Source organism: Muscardinus avellanarius (assembly GCF_963383645.1).
Source record: "Muscardinus avellanarius genome assembly, chromosome: 2".
Lineage (NCBI taxonomy): Eukaryota > Metazoa > Chordata > Mammalia > Rodentia > Gliridae > Muscardinus > Muscardinus avellanarius.
This window is the reverse complement of record NC_137787.1, coordinates 202,164,157-202,190,858: the sequence shown is the minus strand read 5'-3', so window position 1 is coordinate 202,190,858 and position 26,702 is coordinate 202,164,157. Positions and strand designations below refer to the sequence as shown.

Here is a 26,702-nt window from a genome sequence, read left to right as displayed (position 1 = left end):
CCTGGGTCCCCGCCCTCCCTTCACTTTCCTCCTTTCTGGGGAGACACCATCGAGTGTGTGACTATTCTGGATGGATCCCCTACACTTCTCTGGTTACCTCTGCATTTTTTGACAGGTATAATAACCTTGTTACCATTTCATCACCGTCACGGTGACGTCACTGTGACACGCGGTCCTGCCCTCCGCCGCCTCCTGTTAACTCAGACTTGCCTCAAGTCTGATGGCAGGCAGGCAGTAGGCCATCACAAAGCGCGCGGGAGCCGGGGCCTCACAGGGGAGGCAGACAGCAGGGGTTGGTGACATTTATTCAGACTTTATCCATACAATAAAGAACTCTGATTTTTAAATTTGATTTACATCAGCAATTTAAAAAAAAGTAACAGTGAATGAAGGAGACATAACAATTTAAAGTGCCTCGATGAGGAAGGAGTCACAAGGAGGGGCAGTCATGTTCAGACAGAGGAGCCAGTCTGCGGTGGGTGGGGCGGAGCACGCGCCATCACCTCCGCGTGATCACGGGTACGCGGGAGAAGGCCGCGGTCTCTGCGGGCCTTCTGCTTCATCGCCATCCTCAGAGGTCTGGCTGCGGGCTCTGCAGGCCGCCGGCAGGAGACAGTGCTTCACCATGGACACACCGGGGTGAGCCGCAGTGGGAGCCACCCCGGCAGCAGGGCGAGGGGCAGGACCATAAAGTGACGCATGTTCAGCAGCAAGAGACCATAAATACATCCTTTACATCCAGGTCATATGTACACACGTAAACATATACACACCTACAAAAATATCTGCCCTCAGGGCAGAGTGTTTGAAAAGAACAGGGATTGTTTCTGAAACACAGACAAAAAAAGGGAGGGGGACGAGAGCTTTTGTCCCAGTTTTCCACGACTGGAATAAAGTTGATTTCCCCTGGTACACGTCTACACCAAGGTGATTCTAACAGCACAGGCAGGCTCCCTGCAAGCAGAGGCAGGTGGCGCTGCGGAAGGGAAGCGGAGGTCTCGCCCCTGAGGTGCGAGACCCAGCCAACACCACGCTAGGGGCGACAGCACGGCTCACGGAGACCCTGCACAAACTGCGTCTTTACATTTTCTTTAAAAACAATAAAAAATCCTAATTCAGTGAAGCTCTTTTAAAAAATCGAGAGTCCCCTTATTTTGTAGAAAAGAAGGTTAATATTCTAAATTATGGTTTAAATTGTCTTGTGAAATGAAGCCTCTGCGGGGAGAAGGATCTCCAGGTCCCCAACTGCTTCTTTTATGAGCCAACATCTGGTTTTACCGAGACCCGGGTTCACTCACGGTGACCAAGTGTGTCGAGGAGTTCGCATTGCGTGACAGAGTGCCCCCAAAGCATTTAGTGGTATAAACAACATGCTTGATGTAAACCCCAGTAACAAAAAAATAGTTTTGTATCAAATACAGTATCAAATTGCCATTTCATGTAAACACAGTGATCCTTGGTAAAGACTAGAGGCCAAAGTACCACAAAAATTACCACAAAAATGGCCATGGGCTTAATCCCCGTTTAAAAAAAATCAAGAAACTTATAAAAGACAAGAGTCCCCGAGTCCTCTGTGCAGACAGTTGGTAGCGAATCACTGGCTCTTTTTGGAAGGGGCTCCGCAGGAGGACCAAGCCGAGGTGTGGGGACCCAGCAGAGGCTCCTCGGGCCGCTGTTTGCTCACTCCCGCGGGAAGGGGGTCCCTGCGGCCACTGTCCCACACGGGGTCTGCTCCCCACCGCCTCTGCTCCGTCCATCTGGGTCTTCCGCAGAGGCTCCGGCAGCCATATCCCCTGGCAGCCAGCTTCTGCACAGAGCAGAGTTTAGGGCCGAGGCCCAGTGTCCCGTGCAGCACCAGCTGATTCAGGTCCTCAGTTTTTGGCTGTCTTTGAGCACCATCCCTCCCCCACTAAGCAAGCCCAAGCAAAAGAAAACCTAGAGATTCACATGCTGGTCTACTGTCCACCGCAGGGCCTGGCCGCTAGGCCTGGAGGTCGGAGAAGGACGCGTGGCAGCCCTCGCTGCAGCTGGAAGAGTTGCTCAGCACGGCGGACCCCGGGCTCGACTCTGCGGGGAGACCGGATGGAGACACGGCTTCGGCTCTTCCCTTTGCATACCTAAAAACCCTCGGCCTTTACATGGGCTCTGGACCGGGGACCAGGGCAGGCTCGGGGTGCCGCCAGCACGCACGGCAGGGCTTACCTGAGCTACTCAAGCACTGAGCTGAGTTGGACTTGCCCAGGAGCACGGACAGGCTGCTGGCCGGCACCCAGCCCTCCTTGCCGCTGGTCAGGTCCCGGACATACCTGAAAGCAGAGGGTCAGTGGGCGCACTGCAGGCCACCCACCCCATGGGTGTGAGCGTGGGTGCATCTCAGGTGTGAGCTGTGCCCGCCTGAGAGGAGTGTGTGTGTGTCTGAGGTACAAGTCTGTGTGAGTACGTGGGCATGTCTGAGGTATGAGTGTGCACAAGTGCTGTCTCACCAGAGCCCCTCGGTGCCCTCCTCCACCACCTCCAGCACGTCCCCGCTGCTCAGGGCCAGGGCGTCCAGGGCGTCTGTGGCATCGGCGCCCCCCTTCTCATCGTGCAGTACGACTGTGTATTTCCCGGGAACCTGCGGGGAGATGGACAGAGGGACAGAGGCACTCGCCACCACTCACATTTGAGCTTCCCCTGCACATGGGTGCCAGCCACCAACCCGCGACCGTCTGCAGCAGAGCGGCGGGCACCAGCCGGCCCTGCACGCAGAGAGGCTGCTGAGAGCACTGGCTGCCCTGGGAGGGCAGAGCCTCAGGATGCAGTCAAAAGCCAGCTGAAGGCTGGGCTGGTGGCGCACGCTTGCAATCCCAGCGCTTGGGAGGCTGAGGAGGATCACACAGGCTTGAAGCCAGCCTCAGCTACTGAGTGAGGTTCTCAGCAACTTAGACCCTGTTTCTTTCTTTCTTTCTTTTCTTTTCTTTTTTTTTTTTTTGTGGTACTGGGGTTCCTGGAAGCCCTTCTCCCTCCGGGCTACACTCCCAGACCTGTTTTATATTTTTTTATTTGGAAACAGGGTCTCTTAAGCCAGCGAGGCTGGCTCTGAACCAGTGCGATCCTCCTGTCTCTGCCTCCCAAGCGTGGGAATTACAAGCATGCGACGCCACGCCCGACTAGATCCTGTTTCTGAATAAAATATAAAATAGGTCTGGGAGTATAACCCGGAGGTAGAAAGACCCTGGGTTCCATGTCCCATACCACAAAAAAAAAAAAAAAAAAAAAAAAAAAGCCAGCTGAAGCCAGGTGTGGTGTGCGCCTGTAATCCCAGTCCTTGGGAAGCTGAGACAGGAGGATCGCAGGTTCAAGACCAGTGTCTACAATTAGCAAGACCCTCAGTGAGTTAGCAAGACCCTATTTCAAAGAAAATAAAATAGGACTGGGGTGCATCTTGGAGGTGGAATGCCCTCAGATTCCATCCCCAGTACCACAAAAACACAAAACCCAAAACGAAGCGATATGCCCCATGTCCTTCCCTCCACTGCATCCACAGGGTCTGGCACACTGGTCTCCTCGCTGGCCACCTCCGGCTGGCTCTGCCCCGAGCGCCCTCCTGGAAGGCCCCCGCAGGTGTGCGCAGTGGCCTTCCTCGGCCACCCACCAGGACGGAGGCCTTCCTGGCTTCTTCCTGGGGGCTGCTCCTGCCTACGTGCTGAGCGGCTTACCGCCTTTGTGTCCCCCAGTGAGAGATGTGTGTGTGAGCTACCTCCTTTCCAAGATACTCCCCATTCCTTTTTATTTTTAAATTTGAAACAAGGTCTCCTAAGTCACCGTCTCAGCCTCCCAAGGCCTGGGGTTACCAGCCTGCACCACCACCCCTGGCCCTGGAGATTCTTGTCTGCTCTGCTCCCTGCTCAACCACGGTGGCTGTGTAGGTGCCAGGGGTGTGGAGCCCCTGGGAGCACGCGTGAGCGCCTGGTAATCTGCAGGACGGGATCTGGCGCCAGCCTGGGCGGGGGTGGGAGCCCTTCTCTCTTCCGGGGCTGCCTCTTGTGGATGTCCGACATGGCTCCCTACAGGGCCGGGTCCTGTTCCTACTGCCCTGAGCAGCCAGGATCGGCCCACGCTGAGGGCAACACCGGCCCTCCAGCCTCTGTTTCCCCCTCGCCACACTGCTTCCTGCCTGGCTCCACACGAGCTCTCCTCACTGCGGGCCTGTGGATGCTGCCCTCCCTGGCGGCACTGCCTGGGCAGGGAGGCCCTTCCCTCCGCCCTGAGCCTCACCTGCCAGCCCTCCAAAGGCCTACGTTTTCTGTTCTCTCTACATCCCTGGACTGGAGCTAGGCCCAGCGGGAACTGCAAAACACACTGGCTGGTGTAATCCCAACACTAAGGAATTAACATAGCTTTCTCTTGCCCCAGTATTAAAAACAGAGCATGGCTTACAATGCAAGCCCAAACTATGGATTATGCAAGTCCATAATTAAGATGGTTCACGTTGTTAGACAGTGAGCTGGGGCTTGTGCGTGGCATTGGAAAGCCAGTTAGAAGCTGCTGCTGATGTGAAGGGTGAGTAGGGGTGTCCTTCGGGGGGCAGCAGGTGTGGCTCTAACGGGGAGGCTGGGAGGCCTCGGGCAGGGACACCAACCCAGCCAGCAGTGCCTCTGTGAGAAGACTGGCCAGACAGCTGAGGCGGATCTTCCTACCGCTCATTCCCCAGAGGATGGCAGCTCTGAGCTGTGGCTCACCGGCTTCGTGGGCCCCACTCCGCCATCTTCCTCCGCGTCGGAGGAGTTAATGGGGTCCTCTGCACTCGACCAGCCGCCCTCGTCCTCCGGGGCCTCTAGGGAGTGGGAGGCTTTGCTCCATCCTAATAGAGGAAGAGGCCGCAGTGAGGGCACCCATGACAACACCACTGCTGAGCAGGTCCCCATGCACCCCACAGCCCCGGGTCCTGGCCAAGGCCGCCATAGTGAGTCTGCACCGCACGGGACCCGCGCTCTTCGCTGGCTCCCCACATGCGCTTTGGATATGCTGGCATGTTCCAACTGCGTGCACAGCAGCAGGGACACGGGGTTTGACAGTGTCTGTCCCCCAGACCCTCCCTGGAGGGTCTGCCTTCCTTGCGCCGCGGCCCCACTAAGCCCCACCTGGCTGGTCCACTCACTAGAGCAAAAACCATGAAATGAAGGCATTTTCAACCACCACTGTGACAGGCGACCTCACAGACTGGTCAGGAAGTTTCTAGCAAACATGACCCAACAGGACCCTGACCAGTGAGCAGGCAGGGTAGGCAGGGGTCCTCGGGTGGGGCAGCAGGCCAGGCAGAGATGTGAAATCAGGCGCCCAGGCCTCAGGTGACGATGGGCCAGCAGTGGGGCCTCAAACAACACACTGCTTTCCTACTATCTCCGAGGGGAGCAGCAGTGTCTCCCCTTGAGGGAGATGGAGCTGGTGAGTCCACATGGTGAGCACAGTGCCAGGAAGCCTGAGCCATATGAAGGCGTTGCCGCTGTGCCAGTGACCACCAACAAAAACAGGCCCGTCTGCGAGGCAGGCGCACCGAAGCAGGCCTTTCCTATGAGAGGAGTTCCAGAACACGGGTGTGGCCCAGGGCCTTGGGAGCTCAGGTGCAGGCAGGCCCGCAGTCTCTACAAGCTAGCTAGCTCCATGGCCAAGAACCTCTTCTACTTTTGTCAGAGGAGCAGGGTAGCCTCTGCCTCACCCCTCGCCATGCAGCTGCAGCCAGGGACCCTCCGAGCTCCTCCCAGCTCTGCCTTCCTGGGGCTGGCGGCCAGCTCTGCACTTGGCCCCGCCCAGCACCCCACCAGGCTTGAGTCTTCAGAGTACCTGGGGACAGTCTCCAGCTGCAGTCCCCCCCGCCCCCAGCTGTGTGCACACCTGTAGCCGCAGCACAGAGCAGGGAGTTGGGAGGCACAGGTGCTCCACCGGCCGGTGGCCAGGAGGCTTTGCTTTCTCCCTCCTGCCCCCGCCACTCTAAAGCACTGATAGAGGCCCTGTCCTAGCAGAGCTAGTCTGTGCAGGGATGGGGGCAGGAACATGAGGACCATGGCCATGGCACCATCGGGAGGCAGAGAGGGCACCCCGCCAGCCACAGGATGTACACAGAAACCTTCACTTTGGCACACGTGCCTGTGGGTGGCCAGGAGGAGCTGGCCTTCTGCACCAGCGTGGACAGCTGGACATAGAGCTCAGCTCAGAGCCTCTGGACAAAGTCTCCTAGCTGCTGGAGCAGCGGCCCTGTGCCAGGAGGAGCGCGGGGAGCGGCGTGGCATCCTGAGGACCTGGGACAGGAACGCGTGGGAGGCGTGATGTGCTCAACCTGGCAGCATCATCAGTTTGGGGTTTGGTCAGCTCTATTTCCCATAAACAGTCCTATGTATTACCGAGGCCGAAACATAAGTGCTGGGCTGGGGGCTTTCAGGAAGCACCTTTGCCTTTAATAACAGGCAGCCTGGGACGCAGGCTGGGCACGACTGCAGCAGACTGAACTGTCAGACAGAGGAGGACGTCCCAGTCCAACCTGGCTGTCCTCCTGAGGCTCCGCAAGCTGCAACCTGTGCCTCAATGTGAGGGAGTGGCCACCTGCAGGCCAAGCCTACTGGCCATGGGAGGCAGAGACAGCGTTTGGGCCGTGATGCCAGCAAGTTCACTTCCCACTGCACACCTCAGGCTGGCAGTGGACAGGGCGTGGGGGCTCCGGGTCACTAGTACAAAGGAGACTTGTTCAGGAGGCTACTAATGTCTTGGCCACCACAAGCTGCTCTGCGGGAATGCTGGCCAGCTCCTGGCCTCTGACCTACACCTGGGCAGCAAGTGTGCTCTGTGCGTGCCTGGACTCCAAGCCCGGAGCCGCAGCTCAAAGGACGTGCCCTCCAGGCCTGGGGGATCGGCTTCAGCGTGCCCCCGGGCACCTTTGTATTTGTCTAGACAGACAGCTCAAGAGGATCCAGAACATGAACTGTCCCTGTACCTGCATCCTCAGCGGACAGGTGAGGCCTTGAGTTCTTGGCGGGTTACCCTTAGAACACGAGGCTCAAGCCCCAAAATGGAGCTCCAACCTGCGGGTCTGCCTCCATGGCCATCTCCCCTGGGCGAGGGAGAATGGACCAAACCTGTCACATATTTCCACCAAAAGGATTGGCAAGCTGGGAGTCAGAGGGCCTGTGAACAGGGACACCAGAAGCCTGCCACAGCCAAACCAATAAAACCCAGCCCAGACACCAGTCAGGCTAGATAAAGCAGAAGCACCTGCTAGCTGGGCCACTAACGGGGGAGAGGGGTCCTGCTTCTTACAGGCATGCTCAGCTGAGAGGTCAGTGCCAACTGTGCTCCCATAGGCTGGCTGTCAACAGCATAGCTTATAGACTACCAGTGGTCACTCCTGACTCCTGGGACCTTGTGCTTGCCCTAGGAGGCCTGTGTGGTGGACCTGCTCTGCTCATCCTAGGAGGCCTGCGTGGTGGACCTGCTCTGCTCATCCTAGGAGGCCTGCGTGGTGGACCTGCTCTTCCTCATCCTAGGAGGCCTGCATGGTGGACCTGCTCTGCTCTACCAAGGAGGCCTGCGTGGTGGACCTGCTCTGCTCATCCTAGGAGGCCTACGTGGTAGACCTGCTCTGCTCATCCTAGGAGGCCTGCGTGGTGGACCTGCTCTGCTCATCCTAGGATGCCTGCGTGGTGGACCTGCTCTGCTCATCCTAGGAGGCCTGCGTGGTGGACCTGCTCTGCTCATCCTAGGAGGCCTGCGTAGTGGACCTGCTCTTCATCATCCTAGAAGGCCTGTGTGGTGGACCTGCTCCTCCTCATCCTGGAAGGCCTGTGTGGTGGACCTGCTCCTCCTCATCCTAGGAGGCCTGCGTGGTGGACCTGCTATGCTCATCCTGGGAGGCCTGAGTGGTGGACCTGCTCTTCCTCATCCTAGGAGGCCTGCGTGGTGGACCTACTCTGCTCATCCTGGGAGGCCTGTGTGGTGGACCTGCTCCTCCTCATCCTGGAAGGCCTGTGTGGTGGACCTGCTCTGCTCATCCTAGGAGGCCTGCGTGTGGACCTGCTCTGCTCATCCTAGGAGGCCTGTGTGGTGGACCTGCTCTGCTCATCCTAGGAGGCCTGCGTGTGGACCTGCTCTGCTCATCCTAGGAGGCCTGCGTGTGGACCTGCTCTGCTCATCCTAGGAGGCCTGCGTGGTGGACCTGCTCTGCTCATCCTAGGAGGCCTGCGTGTGGACCTGCTCTGCTCATCCTAGGAGGCCTGCGTGGTGGACCTGCTCTGCTCATCCTAGGAGGCCTGCGTGTGGACCTGCTCTGCTCATCCTAGGAGGCCTGCGTGGTGGACCTGCTCTGCTCATCCTAGGAGGCCTGCGTGGTGGACCTGCTCTGCTCATCCTGGGAGGCCTGCGTGGTGGACCTGCTCTGCTCATCCTAGGAGGGCTGTGTTGTGGACCTGCTCTGCTCATCCTAGGAGGCCTGTGTTGTGGACCTGCTCTGCTCATCCTAGGAGGCCTGCGTGTGGACCTGCTCTGCTCATACTAGGAGGCCTGCGTGGTGGACCTGCTCCTGCTCATCCTGGGAGGCCTGCGTGGTGGACCTGCTCTTCCTCATCCTAGGAGGCCTGCGTGGTGGACCTGCTCTGCTCATCCAAGGAGACCTGCGTGGTGGACCTGCTCTGCTCATCCTAGGAGGCCTGCGTGTGGACCTGCTCTGCTCATCCTAGGAGGCCTGCGTGTGGACCTGCTCTGCTCATCCTAGGAGGCCTGCGTGGTGGACCTGTTCTTCCTCATCCTAGGAGGCCTGCGTGGTGGATCTGCTCTGCTCATCCAAGGAGACCTGCGTGGTGGACCTGCTCTGCTCATCCTAGGAGGCCTGCGTGTGGACCTGCTCTGCTCATCCTAGGAGGCCTGCGTGTGGACCTGCTCTGCTCATCCTAGGAGGGCTGTGTGACCGTGCGGCCGCCCGGCTGTTTCCCACAGCTCCGTCACGCTACCTCGTAAACCAAAGGGAGTCGGGTCGCTCTTTACTTCGTGCCGCTTAGCCTTTTTGTCAGGACTGGTAGGAGAAGCTGCAGGAGGAGGAAGAGGAAAAATATAACAGAGAGAGAGAGAGAGAGAAAGACAGAGAGTGAGGATTGCCGAGAGCAGACAAAGCAAGTGGCAGTGCGATGGACACGGCGAGGGATGGGCTGCTTTCCACTGACTGAAGGGAGCTTCAGTGAGCCAATGAAATGGCGGCGTGATGTCACAGGTGAGGGCGAGGCTGGAGTGGGAGGGATGAGGCTGATGGACAGTGGCTGCGCCCACGGTCATCCTCTCTGCGGTAGCCTCTGGGTACGTTCTTGGCTTTGCATTATTCAGGGTGCAATACCAGATTGGTAGTCTGTTTCAAGTTTAAAGCCAATTGAAAAGTATTTCATAAATTGGGGAGGGAAAAACACCCAATTCTCCAGATCAGGGCATGCCACTGGAGAGCCCTCCGGGATCTGGCCTGGAGGGCTGGAGTGAGCCCTGCACAGGCCCAGGGAGCTCGGGGCTGGCTGCCAGGCCTTCCGCCTCCAGGAGCACTGGGGCTATAGGGCTGTTAGGAATCTGGTCCACAGTCCTCTTTCCCAGCCCTGTTCATTGCTAAATGCCCTAGAAGACACCTGACCATGGCACTCAGCACTCTGGAAGAAAAGAGGAATTCCAGCCTGAAAGGCTGTATCTTTAGGACCTGACACAGAGCAGGAAGGGAGGAAGGCCTGAGCAGGAGGAGGAAGAGGAGGAGGAGCAAGAGGAGGAGGAGGAAGAGGAGGGGGAGGAGGAGGAAGAGGAGGGGGAGGAAGAGGAAGAGGGAGAGGAGGGGAAGGAAGAGGAGGGGGAGGGAGAGGAAGAAGAGGAAGAGGAAGAGAAGGGGAGGAAGAGGAGGATGAAGGAGAGAAGGAGGATAGGAGGAGGAAGAGGAGGAGGAGGAGGAAGGGGAGGGGAAGGAAGAGGAAGGGAAGAAAGAGGAGGAGGAAGAGGAAGAGGAAGGAGAGAAGGAGGAGGAGGGAGAGGAGGGGGAGGGAGAGGAAGAAGAGGAAGAGGAAGAGAAGGGGAGGAAGAGGAGGATGAAGGAGAGAAGGAGGATAGGAGGAGGAAGAGGAGGAGGAGGAAGAGGAGGAGGAGGAAGAGGAGGGGAAGGAAGAGGAGGGGAAGGAAGAGGAAGGGAAGGAAGAGGAGGGGAAAGAAGAGGAAGAGGAGAAGGAAGAGGAAGAGGAAGGAGAGAAGAAGAAGGAGGAGGAGGGAGAGGAAGAGGAAGAGGAGAAGAAAAGAGGAAAAGGAAGAGGAGGAGGAGGAGGAGGAGGAGGGCGAAGAGGAAGAAAAGGAGAAGAAAGAGGAGGCAGAGGAGGAGGAGGGAGAGGAAGAAGAGGAGGAGGAGGAAGAGGAGGAGGAGGGAGAGGAAGAGGAGGAGGGGGAAGAGGAGGAGGGAGAAGAGGAAGAAAAGGAGAAGAAAGAGGAGGCAGAGGAGGAGGAGGGAGAGGAAGAGGAGGAGGAGGAAGAGGAGGAGGAGGGAGAGGAAGAGGAGGAGAAGGAGGAGGAGGAAGAGGAGGAGGAGGGAGAGGAAGAGGAGGAGGAGGGAGAGGAAGAGGAGGAGAAAGAGGAGAAGGAAGAGGAGGAGGAGGAGGAGGAGGAGGAGGGCCGGGCGGCACTCTGGCCCTGGTGTTTTAGAAAGACACTCCTGAGAGACAAAGGGCAGACATGCTCTGTCAGGAGCTGCACGCGGGGCGAGGAGGTCCACAGGAATGGCCACCACATGATGCAGGACAGACACTGCCCAGAGGGCAGGGTGAGGCAGGTTCCAGGTGGTGCCCTTTTACCTTTCTGACCTTTGAGGTTAGCAAAGCCCTGCAGGGTGAAGCGCTTTCTGGAAAGCGCAGAGCTTTCTGAGGTAGAGCTAGAGACCACATCATCTAGGAAGGAAGAGAGAGAATGCAGAGGGCCTGGGCTCCGCTGGGTGCGGGTGCGGAGCCCCAGCAGCTCAGCTTGAAGGCTGGCCACAGTGTCGGGTTTGCTGTGGGGGCCTGGTGACTGGGGGGCCCTGCATTCTGGGGCTGGAGGGGACCTTGGGCTTCCTCCTGCTTCAGGAAGCCGTGCGGCTCGCACACAGGCTGAGGGGCCCGTGGGGCTCGGCCAGGAGTCAGGCAGGGCAGACACCCACCTTTGCCCTTCTCAGGGGGCTTTGGCAACGACGAGCTCCCATATCCCTCCAGGCCCAGGGGGTCCGTCTTCCTTTCTTCCAGTTTCTTGACACTTCTGGTGTTCCCCCTGGAGGGACTGATCATGTTGGGAAAAGTCAGCACGTTGCCCGGGTTCTTTTCAGAACTTATATAAGAAACAGGACAAGGGAGAAAAATTTGCAAACAAGTAGAGTGAGGGAAATGACAAGACGGGCGGCTGGGCTTGCCACGTCTGAACTGCGTGCCTGGCCACGGGCGCGGCCTAGCTCAAGCCTCTAGGGCCCGTGTCCTGTCTGGGAGCCTCCGTCACCGTGCTGGTGATCAGTGGTCACCTGGCTGCCGCTGGCGTGTGCCCATCAGGGTGGGAGGCGGCCCCCATACAAAGCACTCAGGGAGACCCATCAGGGAGTTGCCCAAGACAGCACCTTTGGGGTTGACCCTTTGGGTTGGGACACCAGCATGCAACTCTGGTGGGGGTGTGTGTGTGACACTCGAAAGTCTGGGGCAAACTCGGCCCAACCACCAGGAGGTCCCGCGCTCCAGGGCGCGAGGCTCCGCTGCCCGCCTGGGCCTCACCTGGTGCCAGAGGGAGCGGGCAGAGGCAGGCTGTGGGACTGCTCCAGGGCCCGGTGCTGGCTGGCTTCTGTGGGGAGGGAATACCACCATTACCAGGGTGCAGCGAGCGCCAGGGCCGCAGCGCTCACCTGCTAAGCATCGCGCAGAGCTCAGCGTCCGGGAGGGGGCGCGCCGTGGCAGGAGCGGGCCGCGGCGGCTCACCTCGGCATGCGTGCAGCTGGCTGGTCAGTACCTTGCGGATCTCGCTCACCCATGCTGCTTTAATTTCAGGAGTTGGCGCCTGTTCCCCAAAGAAATCTGAGAGTGAGCGTCGGGCCTCCGAGGAGCTCTGAACCCTCAAGGACGGTCCTAGGACTCACTGTCGGATGCCCGCCTGTGAGTGACAGGTGGTGGGAACCATTCCTAGACGGGGACTCTGCCCTGGCTTGGATCTGAACCCCGTGCCAGGAAGCCAGGGTGGTGGCTGGTGGTCCGGCTGTAGGCCAGAGCTCCGAGTGATGGCTGACACTGGCTTGGGCAGACTCCACGCACAAGGAGTCATCAACATGAGGTTTCTCTGGGATGTGACTCAGCCCTGACGTTGTTTCAGATGACAAAGCCAGCGGTGAGTCTGAAACCCACAGGTGGATGATAAACTGCCAGCAACAGGGGGCCAGGCCAGAGCACAAAGGGTGGCCAGGCAGGAGCTGCTGTGTCCTGGAGCAGCGGGAGGCCAGAGGGTCGCTGCCCGGCGGGCAGCTGAGCCCTGGAGGCGCCGACGCGGCAGCTCCTGGGGCGCCCCTGGGCCTGGCCCCTGCTCCTTTGGCACTGGGTCTGGTGGGCTGGTGGCAGGGAGCACAGGCCATGACTCTGCTGTAGCCGTGTCTGTCCAGAGCTATGCTGTCCCGTGCGGATCTTGGAGGGCAGGCAGAAGAGTCCGAACCTGCACAGCTCGGTCTTGGTGGCCCCTGGGACCCTGCGGTGGCTCCCCTCTCCCATGAGTCTATGGGGACGGGTGCAGGCGTGTGCGCCGCTTCCTGGGAGTGCTCTGCCAGCACCCTGGCCTGTCTCCCTGGAGTTCATCTGGGTCAGCTCAGGTAGACACCCAGGGCAGTAGATGCCATCTCCCTCAGAAACCTTTCACCGGCTAACTCAAGCGGCCCAAGGGCTCCCTGAACACCCGCGGGACAGGTGAAGCTCCTACCTGGATGATGTAAACCTCCTCTCTCGCGTTATACCAGATCTCGAACTTCTTAGCATCGCCCTTGACGTTCTCTGTGATGCCAACAGCGGTCATCTGGAGAGTATGGGACCAGAGGCCCGTGTCAGTACGCAAAAGGCCACCATGGTGGGGGTGGAACAAAACGGAGGAAGTCCCAGCTCCCACACCCAAAGGGTGGCTCACATCCCTGCCCAGGCGAGGTGTCTTTAGACCTGGACCTGGCCACACATTTCCCTCCCGCAGGATGGACGCCTGCTGCGCGGACTGAGGCCACTCACATTCAAGGACTGCTTGTAGCTGTAGGACGGGGCCTTCTCGTACCCCTCTCCATTCTCCTCCCTCTTCTTGCAGAAGAGCACGGCCTTCTCGTGCAGGAACAGGTGCCGCTGCATGGGCTTGAACCTGGCCAGCTCCTTCACCTTGGTGTGGCCCTTCTTGTGATCCGTCCACACGCTGAAGGAGCCCTGCATCAGCAGTCTCCCCAGGTCGCTGAGGTTCCCCTGCCAGGCGCCATGGCACAGGGGAGCATTAGGGGCCGGCGGACACGGGTGGGGCTGCACCGCCTGCGGCAGGCGCACACTGCAAAGACCCAGCACGGGATATTCTACAACGGGCAAAGCCGAGGAGCCGAGCCCAGCACAGAGGGCTCTCAGCCTAGCAGGACATCGCCCGTGACCCTGAGATTGAGGGGCCTTTACCTGGAACCAGGAATGTACAGCTCTCAGCCTAACGGACCGTGAACTTCAGCTAAGGATGTATCAACACGCATGCCCCTGGTGTCAGCGCTATCCGTGAGTACACGAGCTTAACAACAGGGGAAGCTGCCTGGGGCTCTGGGAGCCTACACTTCACATGCAATACTGTGTGTGCAAGTGTGTTGGTGTGTCGGGGATTGAACCCAGGGGCAACCTACCTCTGAGCTCCACCTCAGCTGCTTTATTTGGGGACAGGGTCTAAGTTGCAGAGGGTCTCACTACATTCCTAAGTCTGGCCTCGAACCTGTGATTCTCCTGTCTCAGCCTCTCAAGTTCTGGGATTACAGGTGTGTGCCACCATGCCCAGCTCACTTGATCTTCTTATAAATCTAAAAAAAAGAGCTAAAAAAGGTCAAGTCTGTTAACTTAAATGCAAACAAAACAAATCTGTTTGCTGAATGGCCAAATAGAGAGGCAAAAACAATTAGTTGACCCGAAATGGGTCTCTGTGGGAGAAAGTAGACATCTGCCTTTTCTGGCTGCTGTGACCAACTGAAGCCCAGAAAACAGTCGGCCACAGCTGCTTCAGGAGGCCTGTGTTGGGAGCAGGAGAGGGAAGAGGATGCCATGCTTTCCTGGGGGATTCTTCTGGTTCTCCCTCGCACTACAGTTGGGAGTCTGCTCGATCAGGCCCACTAGGCCTCCGGACTCAGAGCCCGGGCTTCACCAGGTCTGGGTGCGTGTCTCATGGGGCCGGGAGCTCGCGGTGTTGGTGGGCGGCCCCGCAGGTGCTCACCAGACCCCATCAGGATGGAGACAGGCACGAAGGCCCGAGGCCCGAGGGTCCCCAGCGCCCGGCCCGGGACACTCACATCATAGCCGGTGATGGCAATGAGGTGCATGGAGTCGTTGACGGCCTTGAGAATGCCCAGGATGGAGCTCAGCGCCTCCTGCAGGTCCTCGGCCCCCTCGCAGTGCCTGCTGTACTTGAGCATCTCCTGCGGGCCGGCGGGAGGAAGGGGCCATGCTTATGAGGGACCCTAGGAGCTTGACGTGGCTTCACCAGTCAGTACTCCTGCTGCCCCCCCTGCAGCCCAGCTGACTGGCGGGGAGTGGATCGTGTCTGTCAGGGTCTGCGGCGGCGGGGGGGGGGGGCGAGCAGCCTCGTCACCAAGCCCCCACCGCTGACACAGAGCTGCAAACTAGTTCCTGCACACTGGCAAGCCCACAGTTCCCCCTCCCTGCTTGCCCTCGGGCTGGGGCATAGGGGTCCACATCAGTATGTCAGTGCAGAATCCTGGCATCCGATGAGCAGGAACCTGGGGGAGGCATTGGCTGTTGGCCTCTGTCCCCAGGGTCCTAACGATGTCCAGCACACAGGGGGCCTCATGAGTGACCAGAGCAACCCTGGCCACAGCAAGGTGAGAGGAGGTGGCCCTAGGTCAGGGGGAGGCCTTGGGGGAGGCCCCAGGGCGGCTGGGACGCCTGGCCAGCAGCAGCGGGGCCCACCTTGAGCAGCAGCTGGTACTTGGTTATCCTCTGTACAGGCTTCAGCAGGTAGGAGTCCAGGCTGAGCTTGTGGTCCAGCTTCTTCTGGCACTCCTGGAACACGAGAGGTCTTGGCTTCAGACCATGCCCCAACCCTGTGTGCGGGTCGCCCCGTTAAGGGCATGGCATTGTGAAGAAGGGTCCTAGAGACAGACCTGGAAGAAGGGGCAGTCGGAACACTGCCTCCACAGGCTCTCGGAGCGGGGCTTGTTCTGACAGTACTTCTCGTAGATCTGAAAGTCCTCCATCTGCAGCAGGAGGGTGGGCGTGCGTCACAGATCTGCTTCCTGTTCCGTGGAGGTGTCCCTCCTAACCCCAGAGGGCACGGGGGGCATGGGCGCAGATGGCGCGGCTTCACGGCAGCCCTGGTGCCCCAGACACGCCCTCCTGGCTAGTTCTGGAACGTCAGGCCGGGCTCCCCTCCCTGATCACCTCCACCTCTGTTGGCCCTTCAGCCTCCTGGCCTGTCCCTGGGTTTATAATCTGTGTTGAGCCAGCCCCTCTAGGGCCCTGGGCTGGAAGCCAGGCATGGGAGAAGACCTGAGGCTGAGCATCCCTGTACCGGCAGCTGCCCCGCCCTCTCCACTGGTGATGCACGGGCTTGGGAGCCCAGGTAAGTGCGGAGTATTGAGGGCCAGTCCCAGGCCCCTCCCCACCCTCAGTAACAGTCCCAGCACATGGTGCTCTCAGGGCTGCCCTAGCACTGACTCCGCTCAGTAAAGGTAGCTTCCCTACTGAAATAATGGGCTGTGTAATAACAGGCTTCCTGCTCATCACAGAAGACTGCAGGTGTGGCCAAGCAGAGGTGCTGCAAACTCAGGGGGCTCCGCTTGGGGGCTCAAGCTCCTGTCCTGGCGTGCTCCCAGGGGTGCTGCTGCTGCACGTGACCCAGCGAGGGATGGCCACCCTGTCCCATGCAGCACTGAGAGCGCGCACATGACCGCGCCAGGCAGACAGGCGCGGCTCCTCCTCCTTCCCTCCAACTTTTGAGAGTTTTAGCCTCCAGCTCCGTATTTGTGAAATGACATAGCTTTCCTGCCATCAGTGGGCTGCCTCTCCTGGGTGCTTAGCTGGCCAGTCACGGGCTCAGCAGGGCGATCCTGTGGCGGGAGGATGGCCCCACATCCTGGTCCTTGCTGCCCAGAGGTTACCCACACACCCCTCCCTTCAGAGCTTGTCCCCAGGGCCCTGTGAAGGAGGCAGAGACCTGTGATTTTAAAGGGAGAAAACCAGGCAGAGAGCTCCAGCAAGCTGTTCAGTGCCAACCAGCAAGTACGGAGACGCAGCCAGGGCAAGATGAAAACTAAGCAACCCGTGAACAAAGGCTGGCTTCCTCTCCCACCCATAGTTTGAGTCCCCGGAGCTCATGTTGTGTGGGTTGTCTCTCTTTTCAACCAGTAATTAGGCTCTAAAAACTCCTGTTCTCTTGGCCGAGCCAGGAAGTGGCAGGGCACCCCAGAACACTGAGGCAGGGGTGCAGTGGCCACAGGCCCTGCTGCAGCCGTAGGGCCCAAGGTGATCAGCATTCGGCGATTTAGGCCAGGTGGCCAGGTGGCCGTCTACGCACCCTCTCCAGGAAGCACCTTCCCACCAGCTCCGGGCAGTCTATACAGCGCTCCAGCTCCCGCAGGAATATCCTAGAGAGAGAGGTTTCCAGAGTCGTGGGCAAAGCAGGCACAATCAGCACACATCGATGCAAGCTTCGAGATCTTTACCCTGGACGGTCCCAGCGCCGTGTGACAGCAGTGCCCGCCTAGCCCGAGCCGGGTGTCCACGGCCCACACGCTCAGTGGTGGCGTTCGCACAGAAGCTCCACGCTGTGGCCACAGCGGTGGGAAGGAGACAGAGCTCTGCAGGCCCTGCCCCACTGGCTGCGCACCCGCAGGCGTTCTGTATGTGCGCCCGGGGCCTCCCAGGCAGCACGGCCCCGGCTCCAGGGCTGGGTTTCCCCAACTCTGACATGCGTTTGTCCCCTGGGGGAAATGTAGGGGCTAGAAAAGCTGCTTGGGGACCCAAACTGGACAGCAGCCCTGCAGCTTAGAGCTGCCAGGAAGCCTGCGCCAGGACTGGACACGGGGATGCTAAGGATGGTCCCACACAGCCTCTGGGAAGAAGCAGCCCCTGGCAGGTCAGCAGTGGGCACTGCCTACTCACAGGGCTGGCTGAGAACATGGCTCTCGGAGGACACATAGCCCCATGCTCTCTCGAGGAGGACAAGGAACGCAGGAACACAGTTGAACATCCTTTTCAAGGACGGGCTCAGGAACAGTGTGGCTTTCTAAGCCGTGTGGCCTGAGGAGCCCCAAAGGCCCACCCCGGAGGGGGACAAGCCTGCTCCTGCTTCTGGCGCACAGTCCTCCACAGGTGGCCTGCTCTGGGCTGAGCCGCACTGGGCCCTGGTCAGTGAGGCAGGGTGCGTGAGGGTGCTCAGCGAAGGTGCCCTGGGCAGCCCCCACACGCCCGGCCCGGGCCTGCTCCCGAAGGCAGCTGTTAGGAGTGCGAGGCCTCGGGCAGCGTGTGCGGCCGAGGAGGGCCCACCTGTTATAAAAGTGGCAGAGTGTGCGGCCGAGGAGGGCCCACCTGTTATAAAAGTGGTAGAGTGTGCGGCCGAGGAGGGCCCACCTGTTATGAAAGTGGTAGATCTCCTCCATGTTCCCGAAGAGAACATCCTTCTTGTTGTGCAAGCCTGCCGAAATGAGGTGCATCATCAGAGGATTGTCCATCTCAGCGGCGTAGCCCTGTGGGGAGCAGAGAGGCCAGAGGTCAGCACGGACGCCCGACCTGCTGCCCTCAGGAGCTGGCCGGGCAGAAGCAGCCGGACCAGCCAAGTTTAAAAGCAAGTTCACTGCTACGGGTTCACGATCATCTCTAAGACGGCGACCTGAACGAGGTCCACAAAACACGTGTGGATGGCCACAGCACCCAGCCAGGGAGGGAAGCTTCGTTCCTCCTGACTGTCAGAATTGACACAGAGGGCGCACATCTTGTTTGCTGCCATTAACCACCCAGGTCACCATTCGGAGCGCTCGGTTCCGGGGAGGCCGCCCCACAGAGGCACTCTGCAACCTCCCACTCGGACCAGCTCTGTTCTGAAACCTTCTGCACACGGAACTGTGTGCACCTTGTCTGATCTCCTTCACTGGCCTTGTGTTTGTGAGGGTCACAGTGTGCTGCGTACTTGGTCTCCCTGCTGCCGGAGCTCCTGCTGCTGTGGATCTACATGCAGTGCTGCCCTCCTACCGAGGGCCAGGCGTGCCAGTGTGCCAGCTCTGCTGTCCTACGTGGGTCTACGTGCTGTGCCGCCCTCCTACCGAGGGCCAGGCATGCCAGTGTGCCAGCTCTGCTGTCCTATGTGGATCTACATGCAGTGCCGCCCTCCTACCGAGGGCCAGGCATGCCAGTGTGCCAGCTCTGCTGTCCTATGTGGATCTACATGCAGTGCCGCCCTCCTACCGAGGGCCAGGCGTGCCAGTGTGCCAGCTCTGCTGTCCTATGTGGATCTACATGCAGTGCCGCCCTCCTACCGAGGGCCAGGCGTGCCAGTGTGCCAGCTCTGCTGTCCTATGTGGATCTACATGCAGCGCCGCCCTCCTACCGAGGGCCAGGTGTGCCAGTGTGCCCGCTCTGATGTCCTATGTGGGTCTATGTGCTGTGCCACCCTCCTACCAAGGGCCAGGTGTGCCAGTGTGCCAGCTCTGCTATCCTACGTGGGTCTATGTGCTGTGCCGCCCTCCTACCGAGGGCCAGGGTGTGCCAGTGTGCCTGCTCTGCTGTCCTACGTGGGTCTATGTGCTGTGCCGCCCTCCTACCGAGGGCCAGGCGTGCCAGTGTGCCAGCTCTGCTGTCCTACGTGGGTCTACGCACCGCCCTCCTCCTACGGACAGAACCCTGAGCTGTGTCCAGTGTGGGGTTCCACGTGTAAAACATCTGAGCACATCTGCACGTTTCTCGTGAATGCCCACACTCACTCCTAAGCAGAAACCCTAGGCCGAGGAGGGTGGCCCGTGCACCCGGCCCACGCCCACTCTCACCTCCAGGACACAGAGCAGCTCCTCCACGTAGGCGCGCTCCGTGTCCAGGAGCTCGTTCATGACGTGCCTGCGGAGGGTGTGCAGGAGCAGACGTGTTAGAGCTGGGAGGGGCAGCGGGACACCGGGCCCAGGTCTTATTTGTGGATAAAGAAGCCAGGGGATCTGGAAGCGAAGACTTTGCCCAGCTGGAGCTGTCAGGCTGGAAGCCCCTCGGGCCCCTCCCTGCCCTGTGCTGGGCCCTCCCCTGTTGCCTTCCAGGAGCACAGGAAGGCTCCACCCACCTCCTGGCCTTTGGGTATCCCTGGCACAGGGTTATCCCCATCTTCATGCACCCCCAATTCAGCCTGCTCCGTCCCAAGCCACCCCAGTCTCCCCACTAGGAAGCCCTCCAGAACCTCCTAGGGCTCCTGGCTCCCGTGCTGCCCCCAGAGCAAGGCATGCTCTGCGTCCCTGCAGCCGCATCCCAGCTCCCTCCTGCACATGGCCCAAGCTATGTGCTGTCCATGGTGCAGCTTCAGAAGGGGATGGCTCGCCAATCAGCCGGCCACTTGGACCTTCAGACGAGGAAACCAACCCATGAGCTTAGAACCACAGAAATGGGAGCCAAAGGGCTCGTGGGTTGAGGCTCGGGCTCGGTCCATTGCAGCTGGCTGCACCTAAGGACCCCGAGCATTCAGCCCAGGTGTCCGGCCCCGTGTGTAAGCAAGGTGGCAGGGAAGCCAAGGGGCTGGGCGCCCTCTTCCTTTCAGCCACGGCCCACGTGGGTGCGGGAGGCTGCTGCCCCTGTAGGCCTCAGGACGCTTGCTGTTCTGGAAACTTCTCCTGTCTACCCTCTCCTTCTGTCTTGTATGATTTCATTTGAGTTTTTCTGGAGATCAAACCCAGGGGCGTTTTACCTCTGAGCTACACCCCTGGCCCTTTTTATTTTATTTTGTTTTTTGCAGTACTGGGTATTGAACCCAGGGGCATTCTACTTCCAAGCTATACCCCTAGTTTTTAAAGTTTATTTTGACACAGGGTCTAAGTTGCAGAGTGTCTCACAAGTTGTTAAGGCTGCCTGCAACCTTCCTGTCTTAGCCTCCCAAGTACTGGGATTACAAGCGTGCAGCACCAGGCTCGGCTTTTTATTTTGAAACAGGATCTTGCTGAATTGCTGAGGGAGGCCTTGAACCTGTGATCCTCCTGTCTCCGCCTCTCAAGTGATGCGGTTATAGGCATGCGCCACCATGCCTGGCTAGCTGGGTTGCACTAATTCCGGGTTTCACTGTCTTCTGCTGCTGCAGAGGGCTTCTGCGGACCTGTAGGGTCTGGAATAGAGCTGCCCCATGCTCTGCTTGTTGACTTGCCCCCAGGGTCCCCACCTCCCTCCCCGACATAGGCCATGAGGATTGCAGGGAAACTGAGTCAAGCACCTCCTGGCAGACATGTTCAGGGAAAACACGGTGTCTGGGAACAGCCCAGGGCACTGGTGAGGCGGGCCCGCAGCCCACTGCCCAGTCTCCTTCCTCCCATCCATGGACGCTGTGGCGCCCGCTCTGGGCCCATGCATGCACGCCCTGCATCTGTCAGCCTTTGGCGTCTTCTTGCTAATTTTAACCTCCTGAGCTTATACTGCCTGGCCTGGACAAAACCAAGAGAGGGACCTGCCTCCAGTTGGCACAACACCCCCTCAACTGGAGGACCCGGGGCCCGGTGGAATGGGAAGGCTGGAGCAGGTGCGGTTGGGAGCCATGCTGCCCCACAGTGCACTGGGGTGCGCTGTCCCCACGAGGAGGGCTTGGCTCCTTCGCTCTGCCGCACTGAGGCCAGTGGCGGCTGTGGGGCGCGCTGCACCCTGAGCACGCCTCTTCTTAGCTGCAGGGCAGGCTGAGCTCCGTGGTGGCTGGAGGCTATGTCCTTGGGGCTCTGCCAACCCCTCTTTTCCCCTCCAGTGGGACTTGCGGCTACTTCCTGAGCACCTGTGGGCTCTGTGCTGCAGGCCCATGGAGATGTGCTACTGAGGGCATCCAGGAAGGTGCACTGCTTGGAGGCCCGACCCAGAAGTCCCACATGGTGGTCCAGGGGACACTTCTGAGGCCACCATACGTCGCCATTGACCCGTCAGAGGTGGCCAGGTGACCCCAGGTCTGGTAGCACCAAGGACCATGTGTTGGTTGAGGGCTTCCTGGGGCCGAGGCCTTGGCTGCACAGGCAATGTTGGGCGGGGCCCCATGGGGTGCATTCTGGGCCGGATGACAGCATGAAAGGCACACGCCCCAACCTGCAGCTGCTTTGTGGGGAGCTGGGAAGCCCCACTCAGCAGGAGGCAGACTCTGGAAGAGTGACAGGCAGCTCTGGCGGGGGCCCAAGATTGGCCAGTGTGCACCTGGCTGCACGTTGCACAACTCACACGTGTGTGCTCACCTGTGCACCCTGTGCTGCCGGCTCCCCCCTCTCATGAGCTCCCTGGCACCCAGACCTCATGGCCTCCCGCTGTGCCCAGGGCTAGAGGAGTACCACCCACCTGCGCAGGATGGCCAGGCTCTCCTCCTCGTCCCCTGCGGAGCCGCTGCGGCCCTGCCGGTTCTCACTCATTTCACTCTGAGGAGAGGGGCAGAGTCAGGAGCAAACTCAGGTGCTGAGGGTCCAGGCCGGAGCCCGGCCCCGTCTCCCATCTGGGACCAGTCTGAGGAGTGGGGCAGTGCCCGGGGACAGCCCCGGCCCTGCAGGAGGAGGCCGAGGCGCTCCACCAGGAAGCGGTGGGACCCAGAGGGGACGTGTGCCTTACCTTGGCTCTCCTATAGGGCCCCCTGCGGAGCGCACCGCCCTCAGGGCCAGCGTTCTCGCATCCTCGCCAGGAGCCTGGTCAGGAGGGGTGGGAGGCGTTAGCTCCTGTGGGTGGAGGAGACACCTACCCTGCTTTGCTTAACTTCCAGGGAAAGTGAGTCAGCGGTGGCCACCCACCGGGACAGTGGGAATGGGCTGGTGAGCCGGGCTGGAGCGGGAGGGCAGAGGGCCATGGGGGGCCCTGCGGGGAGTCCTCCACTCAGGCCCAAGAGCTGCTTCTGGCAGCGGGAAGGCTGGGCTAGCCCTCCACATCTGCCAAAGCTGTGACAGGCAGGCACCCAAGCCTGCTCCTCGGGGCTCCCTGGGAGGTGACCCGCAGCACAGAAACAACATCGTGAGACAGGAAAGAGTGTGAGAAGTGGTGCCGGCCGCCCGGCCTGGAGGAGGTCAGGGTGGGAGCAGGCAGGGAGGGCCGGCTCGGCGACATGGTCTGTACCACGTGGACAGTGGGGAGGGTCTGGGCAGAGGCCGGAGCTGAGTGCAGGACACCATTTTGACCACAGTATGGAGAACGTGTGGGTGGGGAGAGACGGCCAGGGAAATGCCAGAGGATGTTCCCTAGTGGCAGTCAGTGCCATACCGTCTCGGCCACAACCACCTGACTGCTGCGCAGTGGCAGGCTCAGCCCGGATGGCGTCAAGGAGCGAGTGGGGCCCAGTCCCAATGAAACTTCTTTTATGCAAAAGGGCGACGGGTGGGGACGAGCCCTGGGCCGTGGGCAGCTGGCCCCACTGGGCGCGGTGGGAGGGGAGGAGGCCCGAGCGGCCCATGCACCTGGGGCGGGGCTGGGTGACTTGCTGAGCGCCTCTGGCCTGGGGGCCACGGGCTGCACTGGCCGGGTCTGCTTGGCCGCCAGCTTCTTGAGGCTCGCCTGCCTGCGGTGGAACATCTCCTGCATGCTCTCCTGCTTCTGAAAGACCTTTTGCACGTGTTCCTGAAACGACACGGCCACCAGGACACCCGCCAGGGTCAGCACGAGTCACCGAGGTGCCCGTCACCCCGGACGGCGCCTCAGCACGGGCGCTCCCAGGTCAGCTCTGTCCTCAGGGACAGAGAGGGCACGAGGCCTCCTCCAGGGCTCCGGAGGGCCGGTCATGGAGGAGGGACAGGTTTCTTTGTGTCGCCCAGAGGGAGGGATTCGGGCAGCTGGTTGGAGATGGGCTGGTTTGGTGCACTGTCGAGGCTCTCTGGCTACTTCACCAAGGCTGAGCCCGCCACAGCGGTGCAGCGGGAGGTGGGGACCGCCAGCGCGGTGGCGCGGGACCTTCCGCGTTGAGCAATCACCTCTGCACTTCCCCTCAGCACCGGCAACCCCTGGGAACTCACTACATGGTTCTTTGAAATGTCAAGCAAAGTGGCCCTCACCCCACCTCAATTTGGGACAACCGGGTCTCGGAGGAAAAGCCTTACCACTAGATCTGGGTTGAGGATGGACTCATACTCCTTGTAAATTTTATCAAGCTCCTCGATCTTATTTTCTACTCCAGTCTCCAAAAACTTCTCAATCTCCTGCAGAGCCGCCTCAGCACCGTCCTGGGACTGGCACTTGTCCACAGGCTGCGAGGCCAGCAGGTAGATCCCCTCGTCACACCACTTCATGGACTGGAAGGAAAGCAAGGGCGCCGTCAAGAGGCAGCTGCCTGCAGCCCAGCTGCCGACCCAGGCACCCGCGGCCACCTTCCGTCTGCTCTCACGGCTTGCTGCCAACCGATGTGCTTGAGGGCTACTGCGGTGCCCACCCATCACGCTTCTACCACACAGTGCCTAGGGCTCCCGCCCGCCGGGGCGAGGCATTCCAAGGGCCCCACCGACACCGGGACTGGGCGGGGCCCTCAGGACGGCGGCAAGGCGCGGTGCTAATTTTCTGCCCCTTTGAAGTAAATCATGCTGTGGCAAGTGAATTCTATCCGACAGATTGCTCGACGGGGACGCCGCCCTCTCAGCAAGAAAGGAACACGGAACCCCGAGGCCATCTTTCCACCAGCGACCGTCCAGCGCAGGACAGGGCCTGCTGCTGGAGGTCAGGCGGGTCTTGCCCGCGTGGTGGTGGCTGCCTACCATCTCCAGGAGGCTGTGCAGCTCCAGGGACTTGCCGAGCCTTCCCCTCCTCCTGCCGACCTCCGTGGTGAGCTGGTCACAGAGGTGCTGGAGCTCCTCACACTTGGGGTGGATGGAGTCTACGGCGTAGTGTCTGTCCTCGATGAGCTGCTGGCCCTCCAGCGCCAGGGCGCGGGCCCGCTCCACGGCCACCTGCGGGACACAGCCACACAGGTAACCACCCAGCCTGGCTTCTGCTGGCAGTAAGCAGGGATGCCCAGTCCTGTGAGACATTTGTCCTACCATGTGGCAGAGATGTCACTGTGACTGAGTGCCACCGAACCCCCAGGCCTCGGGGCCAGAGCTGGGTCGGGATAGTACAAAGCCACCTGGCCCAGAGGAAGCATGGCTGAAGAGAGCTTTAGGACAAGGGGCCCCGGGAGGCCGTAGGCCTGAAGCGGAGGTGGGTACTGTGGGGTCTCAGGCCCCCGCCTGCAGAGCCCTCGTGCCATGTGCTTCTGGGTGACAGGGACACCCGGGCCTGTGCCGCCCAAACTCCGAGCAGCCACCCCACACCCGTCCTCACACTGGACTTCTCCTCGAAGCTGCTCAGGTTCTTGAGTAGGTGTTCCACGTGGGCCAGGCTGTTGCCCACGTCGGTGAAGGTTGCCATCTTCTGGGACACAGTATCCAATGTGGCTTTGACCTGGAGCAGAAGAGGGCCGGCTCAGAACACTCACACCCGGCCCAGGGAGCCCCCCGGGCACAGCAGTGGGTGGTAATGTAGGGTACAGGGTGAAGCAGACTCAGGATGTTCTCCAGAGGGCCACCCTCTGCCTTGGCCACACTGGGACACCCAAGAGCCGGGGACAGTGGGGTGCAGATGCAGGTCTGGGTGTGGGCAGGAGAGTCCTGCAGCTCAGACCCTCCAGCTCAGCACAAGCTTCTAACAGCCCCTATTTCTGGCACTGCCAAGAAGACAAGAGGCTTAAAAAGACTGGTTTAAAAATATATGCCAGCTTATTCTTTTACATACAAAAATTAATTTTTATTAGAAATCATCCTGAGAATGCACTTTCCCACAGACATTACTGCTGCTGGGGAACGGTTCTCAGCCAGCCATTCAGGGCCAGAAGGGTGGGACCCTTGCCACCCAGCGCCCCACCGTCGGTGGCATGGCCAATGCAGGGCTGCCTCCTCTGCACCTTGCCCACGCCCTGGGGCTGAGCTGCACTCCACCTGTGCCGACTGTTCCCGGGAACCCACCTTGGGAACTGCCTCAGCCACACTGCCGCGCTCTGCCTGGTCCCTCCCTCCCAGCACTGGCCTGCAGCCGCCACATCTCATGTTGCTTTGTTGCCCTGGGGTCTGCGGCCCTGCCCCAGGCCCCGGCCTCAGGAAAGGACTTGGAGGGAGGAGGCTGACTTCATTCCCATTGGCCTGAGCCCTCCCCCCCCCCCACACACACAGCGCTAAGGGGCTCTCAGGTAGACCAGCTGCCCTGGGCGGCACCCAGCCTCGGCTCCTGAACATGGCAGGCACCAGAGAAGGTGGCTCAGGGGCACCTGGCCAGGCGTGCAGGCCTGGCGGGGGATGGAGGGAAGCAATGAAAACGCAGACCGGTCTGATGGCTTTCATTTGGCCTGTGTTACGGTTTCGCCGTGGAATGTCCCCAAAGCTCAAGCTGGCAGTGTAGCAACATTCAAAGGTCAAAAGACTGACCAAGACTGCTCTAGCCTCCCCGGCAGACTAGTCCACTTGGTGGATTAATGACTCGAATGGACTTCCTGGGAGGGATCTGCAGGCAGGTGGGGATGGGCAAGAGGAGGTGGGCTTCTAGGGACACGTCTTGGGGGTCTATCTGTCCCTGGTCCTTCTCTCTCTTCCTGCCTCCTGGCTGCCATGAGCAGTTTTCCCCTGTCACGTCCTCCCTCTGCTGTGATATTTCCGCCTGGGAGCCGGCCCTATGTACCCGACGCTGTGAGCCCGAATGGCCTTTCATCCTCTAAGTGGTTCTGGTCAGAACGATGCAGAGCCGAATAACATAGCCCGAGACACTGGACAGTTTGCCCCTGTCTCCTCCTCCCAAGTACTGGGATTACAAGCGTGCGCCACCACGGCTGGCTATTCCATGACCCAACCTTACATGTCTATAAGAAGTGCACTTCAAATCCAGGAGAATACCAGGAAGAAGGCGGTGGAGTAGAACTCACCACGCAGGCACCAACTGTACAACCCCTGAGTGTACTCAGTACACAGGCCTGAGGAACCCCCCACACACACACCGGACTCCTCCTGGGCATTAAGATGCAACAAACCCAGAAGAACCGAGGTTCTAGTGTGTTCTCTGGCCAGAGTGAGTCACACCAGAAATCAGGAGTAGGAAGATAACTTTAGAGGTCTTGGAACACTTGGGAACCAAGAAACACACAATGCTGCTTAGTGACCCATGGGTCAAAGAGGATGTTCCAAATACATCTTTAAAATTTAAACTAAGTAAAAATGAAAATACAACATATCAAAATATGTGGACAGCTAAAGGAGTGGTAAGAGGGAAACTTACAGTATTCTATTAAGTTTGTTCATTAAGAAAGAGAAGTATCCT

At 59.9% G+C, this 26,702-nt stretch overlaps 1 protein-coding gene across 7 annotated transcripts in view; it reads right to left on the bottom strand.

The window, feature by feature from the left end:
* Window positions 1–1,981: 1,981 nt before the first annotated feature.
* MCF2L (MCF.2 cell line derived transforming sequence like) overlaps window positions 1,982–26,702 on the bottom strand; it is a gene marked incomplete at both ends in the record, with an annotated part of 105,497 nt that continues 80,776 nt past the window's right edge. For 3 of the 7 annotated variants that reach the window (XM_080690063.1, XM_080690062.1, XM_080690064.1), the window contains 21 exons: window positions 1,982–2,067; window positions 2,203–2,306; window positions 2,484–2,614; window positions 4,722–4,843; window positions 11,165–11,280; window positions 11,760–11,826; window positions 11,961–12,039; window positions 12,943–13,035; window positions 13,239–13,460; window positions 14,528–14,653; window positions 15,165–15,257; window positions 15,359–15,451; window positions 16,771–16,840; window positions 17,826–17,941; window positions 19,235–19,301; window positions 21,738–21,814; window positions 22,002–22,075; window positions 22,835–22,994; window positions 23,471–23,662; window positions 24,119–24,310; window positions 24,684–24,803. In XM_080690063.1, the coding sequence (XP_080546189.1) occupies window positions 1,982–2,067; window positions 2,203–2,306; window positions 2,484–2,614; window positions 4,722–4,843; window positions 11,165–11,280; window positions 11,760–11,826; window positions 11,961–12,039; window positions 12,943–13,035; window positions 13,239–13,460; window positions 14,528–14,653; window positions 15,165–15,257; window positions 15,359–15,451; window positions 16,771–16,840; window positions 17,826–17,941; window positions 19,235–19,301; window positions 21,738–21,814; window positions 22,002–22,075; window positions 22,835–22,994; window positions 23,471–23,662; window positions 24,119–24,310; window positions 24,684–24,803 (2,400 nt within the window). Of the gene's footprint in view, window positions 2,068–2,202; window positions 2,307–2,483; window positions 2,615–4,721; window positions 4,844–8,975; window positions 9,051–10,823; window positions 10,917–11,164; window positions 11,281–11,759; window positions 11,827–11,960; window positions 12,040–12,942; window positions 13,036–13,238; window positions 13,461–14,527; window positions 14,654–15,164; window positions 15,258–15,358; window positions 15,452–16,770; window positions 16,841–17,825; window positions 17,942–19,234; window positions 19,302–21,737; window positions 21,815–22,001; window positions 22,076–22,834; window positions 22,995–23,470; window positions 23,663–24,118; window positions 24,311–24,683; window positions 24,804–26,702 lie in introns of all 7 variants that reach the window. The other 4 variants (XM_080690061.1, XM_080690065.1, XM_080690060.1 and 1 more) reach the window with 3 other exon arrangements.